The sequence below is a fragment of the Balaenoptera ricei genome, chromosome 20 (assembly GCF_028023285.1).
Source record: "Balaenoptera ricei isolate mBalRic1 chromosome 20, mBalRic1.hap2, whole genome shotgun sequence".
Taxonomy (NCBI): Eukaryota; Metazoa; Chordata; class Mammalia; order Artiodactyla; family Balaenopteridae; genus Balaenoptera; species Balaenoptera ricei.
Genome location: NC_082658.1, coordinates 45,368,952 through 45,388,135, shown reverse-complemented (window position 1 = coordinate 45,388,135; position 19,184 = coordinate 45,368,952). Strand labels below are relative to the sequence as shown.

Sequence of the window (19,184 nt, the reverse complement as noted above, 5' to 3'; positions counted from 1 at the left end):
ACATAAATTACACTTTTGTGTTGACATTTTAAATGTCTTCCCTTCTCTTTTTTCTACTGCGCTTTTAAGTAAGAGTAAATGCTCCCTGGATTTGTAAACACAGAATGTGACCTTATAAAATGGTGTGAGAGGAAGGAGGATAAACAAAGGGCCTACTTAATCAGAGTAGCCATTAGTTGGCTGTTTTAGGAAGAGCCAAGTCATTTGGAATAATGAAAGACTGAGAACTAGCAGATTATTTTAAAATGAAACCTTTGTTTCTTCTAAGTTACATTACAAATTAAGACATAAGTTCATCACTCTTGAAATGTTCAATATTTACTCTGAAAGTGCTGTGTTAGCTATGAAATGCTGCCTTAGGGTGATGTTAGTTGCAATAATAAATTCCAAACTTCCAGTGGCTTAACAAGAGAAGTTTGTTATTCACACATTAGTCCAACACAAATGCTTCTGGGGAGAGGGAGCGGGCCTTTGCTCCTGGCAATCATACAGTGAATTGTTTCACAGAAACTCTTCCATCTTCAGCTCAAGACTTCCAGGTCACTGTGAGCATCGAAGCGGAAGTGGGCAGAGAATGAAGAATCACACGCGGGAGGCTTTTACGAGCTAGGCTTGGAAGTGGCTGGACCTCGGAAGTTCCACTGGCAAGAACTTGGTCACACGAGACACGGAATTGCAAGGGAGGGTGTGCCCATAAAGAAGAGGAAACAAGTTTTGGTGAATAGTTAGCAGTCTCTGTCACAGATGGGAAAACTCTGAGGACAAGACATCTGACTCATTCATCTTTGCAAAGTGGCAAAGCCTAACAGTATCTCAAAGAGAACTGGAATCCCAGTACTCAAATACAATCGTATTGAAAAAAATACTTTATGAAAAATATTACCCTGTAAGAGACCCACATTATGGCATAAACTGCTGCTAAAAGAACTGTGGAATACAAAAACTGAAGGAATGTAGGGGAAAAAGATGATTTCTAAGATCTTGATATATAGCAGTTGCTCATTTCAACCTGGATTTTTTCTTATTTACCAAGAAGAGACCAAAATTATTACTGTGGAAGAAACATGCCAAACTTGTGGTTCAATAGGAATCATGAACATGGCTTCTAAAGTACTACAAAATCCCAGTTACTGGCTATGAATTACTTAGATGTTTTACATTTTCATTCGTTAGCTCTTATTCTCATCATTTTTATATAAAGCATAGTTATCGTTTGAGGTAGTTCAAGGTCAAGGGAACAGGTAAGATCCAAATATGGAGGTTTTTCCAACGAAACAAGCTTCATGTTTATAATTTGTTTCTCTGAATGGAAATTTATAAACCAAGAGAAAGTTTCTAATTTATTAATCAAGGTAATACTAGGCTATGTTATGGTAACACATAAACCGCTGAAATCTCAGTGACTAACACTGAGGTTTATTTCTTGCTCATTTGAGTCCCATCCTGGTTAGCCAGTCCTCTTCCATCTTGTAGACTTGCCAACTAGAACACATGGCTTAGCTGCCATGGCAGAGGAGAAAGAAATGAAGAAAGCACATCAGCTCTAACTACCTGGGCCCCAGAGTAACATCTATCACTTTGGCTCAGAATCCACTGGTCAGTTCCAGTTATGCAGTCCCAACCTAACAGCAGGCCAGGCTGGGAAATGTAGAGAAGTACAAAGTTATTCACTGATGGTCCAGCGGTTAAGACTCCACACTCCCAATGCAGGGGGCAAGGGTCCAATCCCTGGTCAGGGAACTAGATCCTGCATGCATGCTGCAATGAAAGAGCCCACGTGCCGCAACTAAAAGATCTCGCACACGGCAACGAAGGTCCCACATGCCGCAACTAAGACCGGCACACACAGCCAAATAAATATTAAAAAAAAAAAAAGTACAAGGTTATTCAGTGATTAGTGTCTCGGCCACACCTGCACAGATTGTAAGGCCCAGTTCTTGGGTACATTTCCTACTGTAAACTGAAAAGTTGTATTCTGGCACACAAATTAGCTTCTTGTAAGTTTGTTTACAAATGAATCTGACAATCAAAACGATCAAAGTAAATTTCTGGGCTTGCAAACCTAACCAAATCCTTTACTCACAGTGACCTAGTAGCAATGAACGTGACCTGAAGGCCTGTGTGAAGCAGCCAGCTGAGTCCTCCCAACGTCTCTTTGCGACAACATCCTAAACAAGGAATCCATTCATCCATCAGTCAATAAATATTTCTGGAGGATGTCTATGCATCTAGCATGATGCTCTTCATGAAGGGCGTAGCAGTAAAAAAGACATTTGGTTCCTGAGCTGATAGAACTTATAGTCAAGTGAGGAACACAGTTTTTTTAAAAACTACCAATAACCCTATTATTACGATCCAGATAAATTAGAGATATGAAGGACAGCAGAATGCTAACATAGTATTTAACCTGAGACCTCACTGGTTTAGGGAAGTTTCCACTGAGATGAAAGCAGGACCCTGAAGGATAAATACGGGTTAGACAGGTGCGGAAGAAGGTTAAGAATGTTCCAGACCAGGGAGTTCCCTGGCGGTTCAGTGGTTAGGACTCCGTGCTTTCACTGCCAAGGGCCTGGGTTCGATCCCTGATCGGGGAACTAAGAACCTGCAAGCTGCACAGGCCAAAACAAAAACAAAAACAGACAAAAAAAAAAGAATGTTCCAGACCAAGGGAGGAGGACAGGCTGTGGTAGGAAAGACTGGAAACCTAGCCCGATATTATTACTTCTGGTTTTGAGCTCTGAAATCATTTTAATACTTCTTTTGCTTTCTCCCCATTTGATTGCTGGAGCACTATTACAACTGAATTTTAAACAATGCGGTGTGATCCTAACCAGCCCAGTTTGCAATAGACTGCAATTCTTTAACAGTATCTTCAAATACTAGAGGAGAGGAAAACTCTTGAATGCATTTTTTGTTTGAAAATACTTACACTATTTATTTGCAATTAGCAGACCATGAGTTAGTTCTGCTTTAGATATTGTTTTATGTTTAAAAAGTGGTCTAAATCTAATAGATGGATGCTCTTAACTGCAGACACTGTAGGAAACTCCCGGAAAATGCACTATCAAAACCCTAATCCATCCTGATCATAAAAAGAGGATTCAGCCTTTCTTCTTCAAATACAATACTATCTTGTTTGGGGATTTTTTTTTTAAATTAATTTGTTTATTTTTGGCTGTGTTGGGTCTTCGTTTCTGTGCGAGGGCTTTCTCCAGTTGCGGCGAGCGGGGGCCACTCTTCATCCTGGTGCGCGGGCCTCTCACTGTCGCGGCCTCTCATTGTGGAGCACAGGCTCCAGACGCGCAGGCTCAGTAGTTGTGGCTCACGGGCCTAGTTGCTCTGCGGCATGTGGGATCTTCCCAGACCAGGGCTCAAACCCGTGTCCCCTGCATTGGCAGGCAGATTCTCAACCACTGTGCCACCAGGGAAGCCCTTGTTTGGGGAGTTTTAAAATAATATTTTTTAATTAATATTTTTAACAATAAGGGGGAAGACAAATGGCAATAGAAGCCACAGCACAAAAATTTTTGGAAAGGAAAAACGATCACAACTCATCTATGTAACTTAGACAAGTGACTATCTGCGCCTCAGTTTTCTATTTAATGATGTACTAGTCTGGAATCATTTCTAAATTCCCTTCCAGGTCAACTTATTATGATTCTAAATGCATGTGGTTTTGTACCTGTCAAATGTCAGCCTCTCAAATTTATGTGTAACTCTGCCCCAGAAAATCACCTAATGGTAAATTGTACATTATTGTATTTTTTTTTTAAAGATTTAATTTTATTTATTTTTGGCTAGGTTCGGTCTTCATTGCTGCACGCGGGCTTTCTCTAGTTGCGGCGAGCGGGGGCTACTCTTCGTTGCAGTGTGCAGGCTTCTCACTGCAGTGGCTTCTCTTGTTGCGGAGCACGGGCTCTAGGTGCGTGGGCTCAGTAGTTGTGGCTCACGGGCTCCAGAGCGCAGGCTCAGTAGGTGTGGCACGTGGGCTTATTTTCTCCGCGGCATGTGGGATCTTCCCAGACCAGGGATTGAACCCATGTCCCCTGCACTGGCAGGTGGATTCTTATCCACTGCGCCACCAGAGAACTTCCCACATTACTGTATTTTGTAAGTTTGTACAATAAGTACATTGCACGATAATAAATTGTACACTGGCACAATTTATACATTAATTGGTAGTACACTGTGCAAACCAAGACTTCCACTGTACATTGAAATGTCTAGGAAACTACAAAAATCACTATGGCCCGACACAAATCATGTAGTCTATGAGAACAAAAAAATATTTAAAAATTATTCATCTGGGTAGTGAACCAGAAGAGAATTTTGAGTTATTGTTTAAAATCGAATATTGGTATATTGTTATAAATAAAATAAAAATAGTATTCACCTGCTAGCCACTTCATAGTAATGTTATAAGAATGCATTAAAAAATCTATAAAATTTTTTCAGTCCAAAAAGACATGGGCACTAAAGCTTCCTTATTCTGCTGAGGATCAGGAAAACCACAGCCATATTATTTAATGGTTTAGCAACAAAAAAACTCGGAGCAAGAACATATTTCTACCTCTCTTCATTATAGTCATAAAACGTATGTACATCTTCTGCATTTTGAAATGAATACTTTACACTCATAACGTGACTGCAGTTTTAAAAATTGGTCTTGTCAGCTCAACACTGGAGTTGCCATTTTCAAGTAACCACTCTCAAGGAAAGTAATCCTTCCCAGCTATGAAAGCCTATAAAGTTACTTGTTTTAAGTTCAAAAACTTTTAAAAATTAACCAAAATGAAAGAGGATTCTAGTGAGAGACTGATGTCACCTCTTCCTTGCTGTTTCTGCACACTGTTTTCAAGGAGTATAATAATGGCCAACATCTGTTGAGCATGACTATGCCAGGCCCTGTGTGAAGTGGTTTATATACATGATTGCATTTCATCCTCGCAACAATCCAATGTATCACATATCCCTTCTGTTATGGATAAAGAAACCACGACTTTGAGAAGCAGTAGATTCTGGTTCAAGGTCACACAAGCATCAAACAGAAGAGCTGGGATTCACGGAAGGAGCCTTCTTTTAGAGCCAGAGCTCTTAACCACTCCTGTCTCCTGCAAGTAATCTGTCATCAAATATGATTCAGGTCATGCTCAAACTGGACACTGAGGCCCCAGCAGTCTCTGACCTTCGCCCCTAGCGCCGCCTGGCTGTGGTTCCACGTGAGGGCCTCTATATGGAAGGAAGGTTGGATAGATCTCCAACAGCAGTTCCAGCTCGGTAGGAAGATTTCTAATTGGTGGATACTTCACTGCTTTGAAGGCAGGTGGTCGATGGCTATGTTCAAGACCCTTCTAGCTCATGGGTTAAAAAGCGGGGACTGTACATTTCTGGCCTTCTTTTCTGGAAGAGACGTTGAAAGAAAGACCATGTAGAGGGAAGGAAATGTAAAATAAAAGCCTCGCTCTTCTCTAGCCCGAGCTTTAGAGCCCACAGAGGCATTTCTAACATGCTTTGTAGTCAGAAAGACCTGGGTTCAAATCCTACTTCCACCACTTGTTGTATCTTTGATCTTGGGTAAGGAGTTCATCTCTCCAAGCCTGTGTCCTCATCTGTAAAGGGAGGGTACTGTACCACACACGGGTGTTGTGAGTACTAGATGAGGCGGGGCGTGCAATGTGATACTGGGTCCAGTTTCCTTTACTTCGAAAAGTAGCGAGACTAGAAAATCTTTAAAATCCTTTCCAGCTCTAAAAATCTTACGAAGTTCGGCCCCATTTTCAGTTCAAACACTTGTGAAGATTAACCAAAATAAAAAAAAAGGATTCCACTGAAGAGGTTGATGTCACCCTCTTCCTTGCTTTTTCCTTAAACTGGAATATTACAAAATAGGATACTCCTGGAATGTGTTCAACCTACAAAAAAGGAAGTCGGCAGTCGTTGAAAAGTTGCGGCAGCTGGTTATTCACTTTATTCAGAGAGCACTGGCTGTTGATAGAATCACACCACAGGAAAACTTCATAATGTTGGCTACAAGCAATCTGAGATGACACGGCAGTAATTCTTCATCATGTATAGGTCAGCGTCATCACTGCTTTTGTCTGGCTAATTTGGTCGCAAGATGTGAGAGCGGGCCAGCGTGTTTATGTCCAGGTCAGTGAGGAGAAGGGCAGGGGTCTCAGGGGAAGCCTGGGGGAGAAATCGAGGGACCGGGAACTGAGGGGTGTCTCCCGGCTCCTGTTTCTCTCTGCTTACTCAGTCCACCTCCGCCCTTTATGAAACAGCTCCCTTGCTTTGATGTGTTTCTGTTCCTTCATGAATCTGACCTGCACGTGGCTTTGACTTGCCAGAGCCCTTCCCTTCCTTCTCTAGATGAGGCGCTTTCCACCTTGACTTTGTGTACATTCACGTATGCATGTGTCCCCTTCTGCAGGGAACTGCCCGTGCTTTCATCAGATGCCTCAAGAAGGCAATGACTCCGTAAAAGGAGGGAGGCACTCTGCTCTGTCCCCTGACATGCCAGCTTTCGTTTCTACTGGTGACTCTCATAGTCATTCAGTTTCCTAATTCCAAATTCCTAGTAGAATAATAAGAATGGCCACCATTTATGCAGCTTTGACTATGAGCCAGACCCTGCTGTATGAACTTTAAGTGAATTAACTATTTTTAATTCTCAAAACATTATATAGGATCTAATATTTTACAGAAAGGAAACCGGGGCATAGTGAACCCTGAGGGAGGTGCTCAGGGTTACCCGACTAGTAACTGGCTGAGCTTGAATTTGAGCATAGATAATATACGTAGTGCTTAAAACGGGTTGAGTTACACTCTCTGAATCAAGCCATGGGTTGTTGGTAAGACCACAGGTTGGCCGTCTTTGGATCAAGTCCTATCCCAGCTGCAGCAGGGTGAGGGTGGAGGGAAGCAGGGGGATCCGACGGCTCAAAACACAGCCTCTGCTCGGCCAGGCTGTAGAGAGTGGTTACTCTTAAAAAGGCTATAGGTGGGAGGCAGGCATACTTAATTAATTCATACATCTAGTATAACCATCCCTTTCATTGTCTGTCTTCTAGGAATATTTCAAAATCAACTAACTGAAACTTACCTTTAAGAATTACAAGTCAGGTAAGAGTAGTACTGTGGTAGAGAAATAAGGGGTGCCAGGAGCCTGTCAGCTGGAGAGAAATAAAACTAAGTCACCTCCCCCGCCACACGTACATACACACGAACAAATACACACCCCTGATTAAGAGGGGGCTTCCCTATGGATCCAGAAAAATCAGGTCCTGCCTTAGAACTGAATTTCCACGGACAGATCTAAATTCAAAGTACCAGCTATGGCAGCTTATTCTCCAACCCGTGGCTCACACGAACAGCCTGGGTCAAGGAAAAACTCCTCTTATTTAAGAACAAACACAGAAGTACTTCTAAAAAATACTGGGGGGGAGGGAGGGAAGGGGGAGTGGAGGGAGGGAAGAGGGAGAAGGAGGGAGAGAGGGAGAAAGGGAAAAGGAATATGTATGTGGGAAATGAAAAAAGAATATATACCATAATTTTGCAAGACCAGGTAAAAGATCATGGCCAAAGATATTACTTTTACTTATTTTTTACTTTTTAACTGAAGTATAGTTGATTTACAATGTTGTACCAATCTCTGCTGTACAGAAAAGTGACTCAGTTTTACACATATAGGCATTCTTTTTTTAATTTTCTTTTCCATTATGGTTTATCCCAGGAGATTGGATATAGTTCCCTGTGCTACACAGTAGGACCTTGTTGTTTATCCATTCTACATGTAATAGTTTGCACCTACCAACCCCCAATTTCCACTCCATCCCTCTCCCTTCCCTCCCCCCACCCCTTGGCGACCCAAGTCTGATCTCTATGTCTGTGAGCAAAGACATTACTTTTAACATGATCTTTCTGGTAGGCAGAATTATGCCTCACCCTTACCCCCAAAGATGTCCAGGTCCTAACCCCTATGAATCTGTCACCTTACATGGCAAAGGGGAATGAAGGTTGCTAATCAGCTAACTTTAAAATAGGGAGATGATCACAGATTACCCGGATGGGGCCAATGAAATCACCAGGGTCCTTAAAAATGAGAGGGAGGGCTTCCCTGGTGGCACAGTGGTTAAGAATCTGCCTGCCAATGCACAGGACACGGGTTTGAGCCCTGGTCCAGGAGGATCCCACATGCCACGGAGCAACTAAGCCCGTGAGCCACAACTACTGAGCCTGCGTTCTAGAGCCGGAGCTCAGCAACAAGAGAAGCCACTGGAATGAGAAGCCCTCGCACCACAAGAAGAGTAGCCCCCGCTCGCCGCAACTAGAGAAGGCCCGCGAGCAGCAACGAAGACCCAATGCAGCCAAAAATAAATGTAAATAAAATAAATAAATTTTTAAAAAAAAGAGTAAAAGCAAGGAAATGGAGAGTTAAAATAGGGGTACCCTATTAGGTTAGCGTTTAAAAAAAAAAATGAGAGGGAGGCACAAAAATCAGAGTTAGAGGGAGATGTGACTAACGGAAGGTCAGAAGGGCAGTGCTATTCGATGTGGGAAGGGCTTTGCCGACTTTGAAGGTGGAGAGAGAGGACCCGAGGTGAGAGTATCTTCGGCCTCCAAGAGCTGAAAAAGGTGAGAAAACGGGGATTCTCCTCCAGAACCTCCGGAGAGGAACCAGCCCTGCCGACAGCTTGATTGTAGCCCAGTGACACCCACGTCAGACTTCTGACCTCCAGAACTATAATAAACCTTTGTTGTTTACCACTAGTTTGTGGTAGTTTGCTACAGGTAATCTTTAAAGGCTTTATGAAACAAGAGCTTAAAACAGCTCAAAAGAGAAAAGAAATGATACAACAAGTAAAGGTGGAAAAAAAATGAGCTAGCGGCGCTCAGAAAGGAAAGGAAGAGTAAAAGTCATCACATAAAAAAGGCCACATTGGAAGCAATGAAAAGGAGCAAAGACCCTGCTGAAAAGGCATCTGAGGCTAAGGAAGACAAGCTTGAGAAAAGTGAGAAAACGCAATGGAAAACAAAAGGATTTGAGAGAAAATAACAGATATAGGGGGAGGCCGTGGAGAATCAACATTCCCCTCATTGGTATCTCTGAAGAACAAAGAAATGAAAAGGCTCCAAAGGATAATTCAAGAAATCCAAGAGGTCGTTTTAAAGCGCTGAAGGGCTAAATATGTTCTAATAGAGATGAACGAACACCAGGACATATCGGGAGTGAAGTTACTGTGCTTCAAAGATAAAAGAGCAACAAAATAATTCCATCGACATTAAAACGAGAAAAAAAAATCAGGCCACAGTCACTCGCAAGAGAAAAATTAGGCAAGCCTCAGACTTTCAGTAATATTCAACCTCAGACAACGGCACAGCAATGATTACACAGAAAAGAAAGTACGACAGGGGAATTTTATTACCCAAACCATCCCTTTAGTATAAAGGCATCACGCAGGGATTTGGAAAAGTGCAGGAATGGAAATGCTCACAAGAGTCCCCTCTGAAGACACTTAGAGAGGAGTCACTTCAACCAAGGGCTGAGGGGAAGCAAAAGGGCGGGAGGCAAGTGCTGGATTCATGAGTGGACAGCATGAAAATGTGGTAAAAAAGTGACAATGTGTATTAAGAACAGTAATATCATTAACAAAATGCAGGAGAGGAAAAAAGGCAGAAGTTCGTTTAAATATTCTGACTTCATCTTCCCCGTTGGGCGTCTGCAGGTACCATTCACAGCTCACAGGCTAAGTTATGAGAGGATACGGGTTGCTATTTAAAGATGTGAACGCATACTGCGCCTTACAGAGCTAACTGCCTATTCGATGTCCTGTCACCTTCCCTCCTGACCAACAGAACCACGATTTGGTTCAGGGAGGCATCGGGCCCCGTTAACCACACTCACCCTCCCGGCCACGATGACAGCCAGGGTATGACGGTGCAACGTAGTTCTGGTCAATGAGACACAGTGGAGGGTTTCTAGGAAAGTTCTGCCTCTCCAGTTCAGGCACCCCTTTCCCTTTTCCTCTTTTTCCTTCCCATCTAGAATGCAGATGAGAGGTTGAAGGTGGAGCAACCAGCATTCCACTCTAAGGCAAGCATGGGCACAAAAGCTGAGGCTAGCGTGGGGGAGGGCACCAAGAGCCAGGGATGGACATATATACACTACCAAATGTAAAATAGCTAGCTAGTGGGAAGCAACCGCATAGCACAGGGAGATCAGCTCGGTGCTTTGTGACCACCTAGAGGGGTGGGATAGGGAGGGTGGGAGGGAGGGAGATGCAAGAGGGAAGAGATATGGGAACATATGTATATGTATAACTGATTCACTTTGTTATAAAGCAGAAACTAACACACCATTGTAAAGCAGTTATACTCCAATAAAGATGTTAAAAAAAAAAAAAAAAAGAAAGAGCCAGGGATGCTGATGACGTCGGGTAGCTATGAAACCAGCCTGACCGCTGACCTCTGCACTGTTCATTTTATGAGGAAAATACACCCCTACTTGGTGAGGCCACTGATGTGGGAGTTCCACTCCATAAAAACCAAACACAATCCTAACTGAACTATCACTAGAAAAATGACTAGTTGTAATATAACTAATCAAAAATTGGGTGATGAACGGGAGAGGGGCAATGTAAAGTTGTAGTCACAAAGATAACTACAGGAAAAAAGACCACTAAAAACTAATTATAAATGTACAAATTGTCAGAAGGAAAATAACACACAACACAAAGCAAGGCAAACATGGGACCTGGGGTAAAAACTATTTAAGAAGTATTAAAAGCAAAAAAAAAAAAATTACACAAATTAAGATAGAACTAAGACCAAACATATCTGTCATATCAATAAAGGATCATATAAAATCATCTAAAGCAAGACTCAGAATGATCACAAAGTAAAAGCAAACTATAGGCTGAACACAAGTGACTCATTGGAACAAAGCAACTCTGAAAACTGGTACCAATTCTCCCAAAATTGAATTTACAAATTTAACGCAATCACACTTGAAATCTTAATGAACTTTCATTTTGGAACTTGAAAAGCTGGCTTTAAAGTTCAACTTCGGAAAAGTAAAGAACAATAAAGAGATCTGTATCCTTTCACACAGGAAAACACAGCATAAAGGGTAGGTAATCATAGTTAGGGTAGTCACAATAATACTGTTTGTCCAGTGTGGCATGTGTAAAGCACTGCTGTAAGTGCTTTACATGAATTATCTCATTTAATCCTCACAACCCTGCAGAGTAGCCAGGATACCACCCCTATTTTCCAGATGACAAAACTGGGATTTAGGAAGATTGCATCGTTGTCTACGGTCACACAGCCAGTAGGTGATGGCTCAGGTTTGACCCAGGACCTCTTCCTCCAGAGCTGGTGCTCTGGCCTAGCTCACTACACAAAACTGCTTCCTAGCAAGACAGGTAGCTCAGTGAAACAGAATATAAGGGACGCCATTCATAAGAAAAACGTGGTATTTCTAAATAACGAATAAAGGATAAAATTATTCAATAAATTGCTTTGGGACCAGTGAACCTCTATGCTGAAACAAATAAAATTAGATCTTTTGTATCTTACATAAAAATAAATTGCAAATGCATTCACAATTTAATGTAATAAATGAACAGATAGAAGTAGATGAATATTTTCATAATCTTGGATTTGGAAGGGTCTTTATTATCATGATACCAAACCCAGAGGCCATAAAGGAAACAGTTGATAGATTTGACTATATAAATATTAAAAACTTCTGTCAAGAGTTACTACACAGGGCTTCCCTGGTGGCGCAGTGGTTGAGAATCTGCCTGCTAATGCAGGGGACGCAGGTTCGAGCCCTGGTCTGGGAAGATCCCACATGCCGCGGAGCAACTAGGCCCGTGTGCCACAACTACTGAGCCTGCGCGTCTGGAGCCTGTGCTCCGCAACAAGAGAGGCCACGATAGTGAGAGGCCCGCGCACTGCGATGAAGAGTGGCCCCCACTTGCCGCAACTAGAGAAAGCCCTTGCACAGAAACGAAGACCCAACACAGCCAAAAATAAATAAATAAATTAATTAATTAAAAAAAAAAAAGTTACTACACATAAAGTTAAAAGAACAAGATGAAAAATATTCCCACCTTATGCAGTAGAGAGGAATAATATTTAAAAAGTTATTAAAATCAATAGGAATACAACAAACACTCTAATAAAAATAGGCACTTTGAGAATATAAATAGCTAATACATCTAGGAAAAGATACTCAACCTAACAATGCAGGAATGTACCATAAAATAATGACATAGCATTTTTCACCTTAGATTAGCAAAAGCTGTTTACAATTGTAAAATCGAGTGTTAAAGGGATAAGGTTTTTGGTTAACAGGTTCAAGTATTTGAAAGAGCAGTTTGGTAAACTGCATCAAAGAGCTTTAAATGATGAATATGTGCATATACAAAGGGCTCAGCAATCACATTTCTGGGCATCTATCCTATAGAAATACTAGCCCAAGTGTGCAAAAATACATACACAAGGGTACTCACTGCAGTATGCTTGTAATGCCAACACTTCACAAACAATCATGACTAGGAAAATGATTACATCCAAACAATGACATATGATGTGGCCAGTGGAAAGAGTGAGGCAGAATCCAATACACTTAACACCGAAAGAGGTTAAGGACACACTGTATTAAATGGAAAAAGAACCACACTATAGAACATTATTATGGCATGGTCCCTGTTAAAATTTTGTTTGTTCTTATGGAGATTTAATACCATACAACATTATATTATTTTTTAAGCTGAAACTATACATGTGTGTATACATGCCTGTGCACACACACACAAACACACTCACACAATCTCTCTCCCTCTCTTCTTCCTTCCTTACTCTCTCCTACCTCTTATATATGTAACTAGTTAGTTGTCCAAATGTTTGCACGCTCTGGAAAGAGATACACCAAACTTCCAGTGTTTACTCTGGGGGAGTAGCATTGGGGGAGGAGTAGGAAGGGGGGAAATTTCACATTTTACTTCATTTACTTTGGCTTGTTGGAAAGATGTTTTCCTTTAATAATTAAAAAGAAAATAAGGATAAAAAAAGTAAGCCAAATTAAAAGTAACTAAGATGTAAAACAAATTAATTCAAAGAGAAGGTTTATCCAAAGAACAGCATATCTTTGTTACATCTCAGCTGTGGCTTACTTGAAAACTGTGACATTAGAAATACTTGTTGAGCTTATTTAGCTTTGTGTGGAACATTTTCACACCCAAATGAAGTACTGAATACTATTAAAACAAAAATATCCATATTACATTACTCTTAACACAGTTTATTTCTGATCTCAGGATGAATTTTAATTAAGCTAACATACTCATATTCACAGAGTTTTGAAACTCTATTGATATTTTTAATTGCCTGAGCATGACGGAAGTTAATTGCTGCTTCCTTAACAAAATACTACTACATTACAAAGCTATAGTAATCAAAATGGTATGATGTTGGCATAAAAACAGACACACAGATCAATGGAACAGGATGTAGAGCCCAGAAATAAACCCATGCATATATGGTCAATTAATTTAAAACAAAAGAGCCCAAAATATATAATGAGCAAAGGACAGTCCCTTCAATAAATGGTGATTGGGAAAACTGGACAGCCACATGCAAAATAATGAAAGTGGACCCCTACACCTTACAACATACACAAAAATCAACTCGAATGTAAGATCTGAAACCATAAAACTCCTAGAAGAAAACACAGGGAGTAAGCTCCTTGACGCTGGTCTTGGCAATGATTGTTTTGGATTTGACACCAAAAGCAAAGACAACTAAAGCAAAAATAAATAAGTGAGATTACATCAAACTAAAAAGCTTCTGCACAGCAAAGAAAACCATCAACAGAATGAAAAGGCAATGTATGGAATAGGAGGAAATATTTGCAAGTCATATGTCTGATAAGGGGCTAACATCCAAAATATATAAGTAACTCATTCAATTCCATAGCAAAGAACCAAGTAATCCAACTTAAAAATGGGCTGGGAAACTGAATAGTTATTTCCCAAGAAGGCATACAAATGGCTAACAGGTACATGGAAAGGTGCTCAACACCACTAATCATAAGAGAAATGCACATCAAAACCACAATGAGCTATCACCTCACACCTGTTAGAATGGCTATCAACAAAAAGACAAGAGGTAATAAGTGTTGGCAAGGATGTGGAAAAAGGAAGGCCTTGTGCACTGTTGGTGGGAATGTAAACTGGTGCAGCCACCATGGAAAAAAGTATGGAGGTGCCTCAAAAAATTAAAAACAGAACTAACATATGATCCAGCAATTCCAAAGGAAACAAAATCACCCTCTTAAAGAGCTATCTGCACCCCTGTGTTCATTGAATCATTACTTATAAGAGCCAAAATATGAAAATAACCAAGTATCCATCAGTGGATGAATGGATAAAGAAAATGTGGTATGTGTGTATGTGTGTGTATGTGAGGTATATGTGTGTGTATATATATATATGTGTATATATATATATATATATATATATATATATATATATACACACACACACATACCTTGAAGGCACTGTGCTAAGTGAAATAAGTCAGACAGAAAAGGACAAATATTATATGACCCCACTTACATGTGGAATCTAAAAAAAAATCCCAAACTCATAGAAACAGGAAACAGATTAGTAGCTGCCAGAGGCAGGGGGTAGGTGGTGGGAGAAGTGGGTGAAGATGGTCAAAAGGTACAAACTTCCAGTTATAAGATAAATACATTCTGAAGATGTAATGTACAGCATAGTGACTATAGTTAACAATACTGTATTATATATTTGAAAGTTGCTGAGAGAGTAGATCTTAAAAGCTGTCATCATGAGGAAAAAAACTAACTGCATGAGGTAACAGATGTTAACTAAACTTATTGTGGTAATCATTTGACAGTATTACATACATCAAATCATTATGTTGTATACTTCAAACTAATACAATGTTATATGTCAATTATATCTCAGTAAAACCGGGGGAAATTTTTCCATAATACATTACTTTATAATGCAGGTTATTCCTTATTTCAGGGTGAATTTTCTTTAAGCACAGTAACATGCTCATATTCATAGAGTTTTGAAACTCTATTGGTATTTTAATAGCCTGAGCATAATTGCTGCTTTCTTAACAGAATACTCATTTTACAAACAAGAGATGATGTTAAAATGCTATGAAAATGTTTATTACTTCTTTATCCTGGGAGTTGACTACTCAAGGGAGAATATACTTCCTGAAGAATTTTGAGGTCTTTTAGGGATCTTGGTGATACGTTCTCCTCTCATGTCCAAATCTTAGGTAGCTTGCTTACTCCCATCCACTCCCCAAATACTCTGTACCTCCCCTTTCACAGAACTTACCATAAGGACTTGTCTGTTTGCTTGTCTGTAATCAGCATCCCCATCCCAACCCATTGAGCCCAGAGCCTGGCACACAGCAAGTCAATAAAAGTTGGCTGACATAAATGCTTTTAGACATACGTGGAAAAATGTTTAGGGATACTTCAGTTACAATAGCCAATGACAAAGATTCCCTGCTTGACCAAACTAATCAGGCTCCTGAAGCCTTTCCTAGGCAGCATCTGTGCACTTCCTTGCAAAATCTAGTTTTAGCAAGAACCCTTCTAAGTCAGTTTAACCAGAACGCCCCACCCTCAATATCTGATCACTCTCCATATCTGATAAGGTTCCTCACCCTCCATGCCCCACCAGCCCCCTCACTGATGTCTGATCACCCTGGCCTGTTTCCAGCAAGAATTCTGTTACGTCGGTTTAGCCAGAACACCCCTTACTCCTAATGTTTCCTCTTAGTAATTTTCCATCCACTGACACCCACCCTGCTCCTTGGCTAAAAATTCCTACATTCCCATGCTGTTTTTAGGGTTGAGCCCAATCTCTCCACCCACTGTAAAATCCCACTGCAGGGGTGGTCCCTATGAGATAGTGTGCAGCCCACTTGAATAAAGTCTTCCTTACTGAGCTTTAACAAGTGCCCTTGAATATTTTTTTCTTTGACACCATCTTATTACCTTAGAAAGAATAGAAACTTAAATATTTAGTGGCAAATGAGTAAATCTATGGCTTGAAAAGTTACCTGTAGAAAAATGTGCATCCCTTCAGTAATTGTTTTTTGCTACTGTTAAAATCTGAAATCTATCGAAACTTGATATTTAATAAAACTGGACACAATGTAATCTACCTAGGTGATACCACCTAGGATACCAAAAATCCTGGGCTGAGTTAGAACACAGTGGGCACTAGATCTTCCACACTATTGTGATAGTAGAAAATTTCTATTTGAACAGAAGACAACTCATACCAAACAGTAAACTAATTTGATGGACATAAAATTATCTTGAAGAAACATGAAAGAGTGCAATATTTAGTTATGCATTTCTCATGCCATTCCATGATTTCCTGCTCAATTCTGATAGGACCATTGTTGGAAAGGTATACATTATTTATTAAAAAAATTTTTTTTAAGTCTATATAATTTTATTAGGAACCATGTGAATGTAAAGTGGTACAGCCAGTTGTGGAAGACAGTATGGTGGTTTCTCAAACAATTAAACACAGAATTACCATATGATCTAGCAATTCCATCTCTAGGTACACACCCAAAAGAATTGAAAGCAGGAACTCAGATATTTTCACACCAGTGTTCACAGCAGCATTATTCACAACAGCCAAAAGGTGGAAATAACCCAAACGAATGGAGAAACAAAATGTGGTGTATATACAATGGAATATTATTCAACCTTAAAAAGGAATGAGGGACTTCCCTGGTGGTCCAGTGGTTAAGAATCCACCTGGTAATGCAGGGGACACGGGTTCGAGCCCTGGTCCGGGAAGATCTCACACGCTGCGGAGCAACTAAGCCTGTGCGCCACAACTACTAAGCCTGCGCCCTAGAGCCCATACTCCACAGCAAGAGAAGCCACCGCAGTGAGAAGCCCCCACTTGCCCGCAACTAGAGAAAGTCCGCATGCAGCAACGAAGACCCAACGCAGCCAAAAATAAATAATAATAAATTAATTATAAAAAGGAATGAAATTCTGACACATGCTATAACATGGATGAACCTTGAAAATATTATGCTGAGTGAAATAAGCCAGTCACAAAAGGATAAATATTGTCAAATTCTACTTACATGAGGTCCCTAGAATAGTCAAGTTCCTAGAGCCAGAAAGTAGAGTGGTTACCAGGGATGGGGGTAGGGTGGGATGAGTTGGGGCTGAGGGGAGTCAGTGTTGAATGGGTACAGAGTTTCGGTTTGGGGTGATGAAAAAGGTCCAGAGATGGATAGTGGGGAGGGCTATACATCATGTGAATGTACTTAATGCCACTGAAATGTACATTCAAAAGGGTGAAGATAATACACTTTATTTTACCACAATAAAAATTGAGTAGGAAGCATTTCACTGTTTTTGAAAAACAAAAGCTTTTCCTTACTTCTCTATATTTCCAACCTCCAATCTAGTCAACTAATGTGTACACACACACACACACACACAAAGTAGAAAATAAAAAAGTCATTAAGTTTAAAGACTAAACTTTAGTAGATTCTAGATCCTCTCTAGAATCTACAGCCCACAAAACAGTTAGTCAGTGACTATGTACACAAGGAATTGTCTTTCATGCCAAGGCAATGAGGAAAAAGTGAGCTTAAAACGAAACTCACTTAAGCAACTATCTGCAAAATATTTTCAGAAGTCTGGTTTGCAGGTAAAAGATGATGCCTATCCTCACTTATTAACTACATTTTCAACAAGGGAAAAAAGGGATGTCACTGTAAAGCATCAAAAAGATAACACTTACCGAGTCAGAACCATACCACCGGCGAAAGCATACGATCACTAACTGTTAAATACTGGACAAAGAACAGAACACTGAACTTGGGAGAGGCTAAATGCACACTGGAAAACACTTCAAGTTCAGGCCTCCAGCGATCCGGCTGACGTGGAAGCCAGTAATACAAATGGCAGGTGTCATTTACCAGAAAGGCTCTGGGTAAGAGGTAATTGTTTTGTGTAAGTAAATCAGACTGTTTTCATTCTTGTGTGTTATTCAGATGAGAAGACAGGAAACAGGTGCATATGTGGACGAGTCCATCAGAGCATGAGTAGACCCTTGGCAGTGGTATGCCACATTCCAGTGTTCTCTTTAATTCTGTATTCAAGGGCAGGATGGGGGTGGAGGCAGGGGGACGGGGGAATGGGCAGTGTAAGCCACTGAGCAAGATCGATGACTTCATATTACTTAAAGGAGTACAAGGGGTGTAAGAGCTAAGTTCTGAGTCCTTGCTTTGTGCTGAGAGGCAAGTCGCTACCTTCTATGCATTTTTCTCATTTGAAGGTCACAGCGACTCTCTGGGGTTGTATCCTGTATCACGCGTTCTATTGATTCCACATTATTATATTCCAATTTGACTGCCGTGAAAACTGAGGCGCATGCAAGTTGGGTAGACTTGCTTGAAGCCACACTCTCATAGTAAATAACGGAGGTGGGAGGCAAGGCCAGGACTGACTCCAAGGCTCAGGGCTTCCTGAGCTGCGCAGCCTCAGTTCCACACAGGCAGGACACAGTAAAGCAGGAGTAAAAATGGAAATGATAGAAGGAAAATATGCTCTGGTGGATGCCAAAATAAACTACAAAACATTTACTTTTAAGATGAGATCTTGAAATAGTAGCAAAAGAGAGCTGACTCACAGGGAGGGGCCGGGCAGACACTCAACAGGGAAACTGGATCTCTCAAGGGCATCTTTGAGAAAGGTCTTCTTGGGGCACTTTTATGCCCTTTTTTGGGGGAGGGAGGGCTGGTGTTTATCACAACATCAGACATACCTATTTTTCAAACGAATGGTAAAACTGTGTTTATCCCAAATCAAAAGTTATTTTTTCCACTTTGAATTATACATATACCTACACTCTGCATGAATCCTAAAACCATGGGCTTTGCCATCATTCCTGAGGTTGGACCTTTATTCTATCACTTGGTAGGAGCAGGAACATGATCTCATGTTGTTGTTTTTTTTTAAACAAATGAGGAAAGGAAGAGAGAGACAGAGACACAGACGATGGAATACCTGCCTTGGGGAATTTGCAAAGGGGTAATGAAAAGGTGAGCATAGGACTCATCATCAAAAGGTCTATGCA

The 19,184-nt window shown here is 40.7% G+C and overlaps 1 protein-coding gene across 2 annotated transcripts in view; it reads right to left on the bottom strand.

The window, feature by feature from the left end:
• The window catches only part of MYO1D (myosin ID), a 350,569-nt gene that overhangs the window by 288,113 nt on the left and 43,272 nt on the right, over positions 1 to 19,184 (bottom strand). The window contains exon 1 of one of the 2 annotated variants that reach the window (XM_059907003.1): positions 17,847 to 17,865. The exons of the other annotated variant lie outside the window; for it this stretch is intronic. Coding sequence (XP_059762986.1) covers positions 17,847 to 17,860 — 14 coding nt within the window. The 5' untranslated portion in view covers positions 17,861 to 17,865. Of the gene's footprint in view, positions 1 to 17,846; positions 17,866 to 19,184 lie in introns of those variants that run through there. 2 annotated transcript variants of the gene reach the window in all.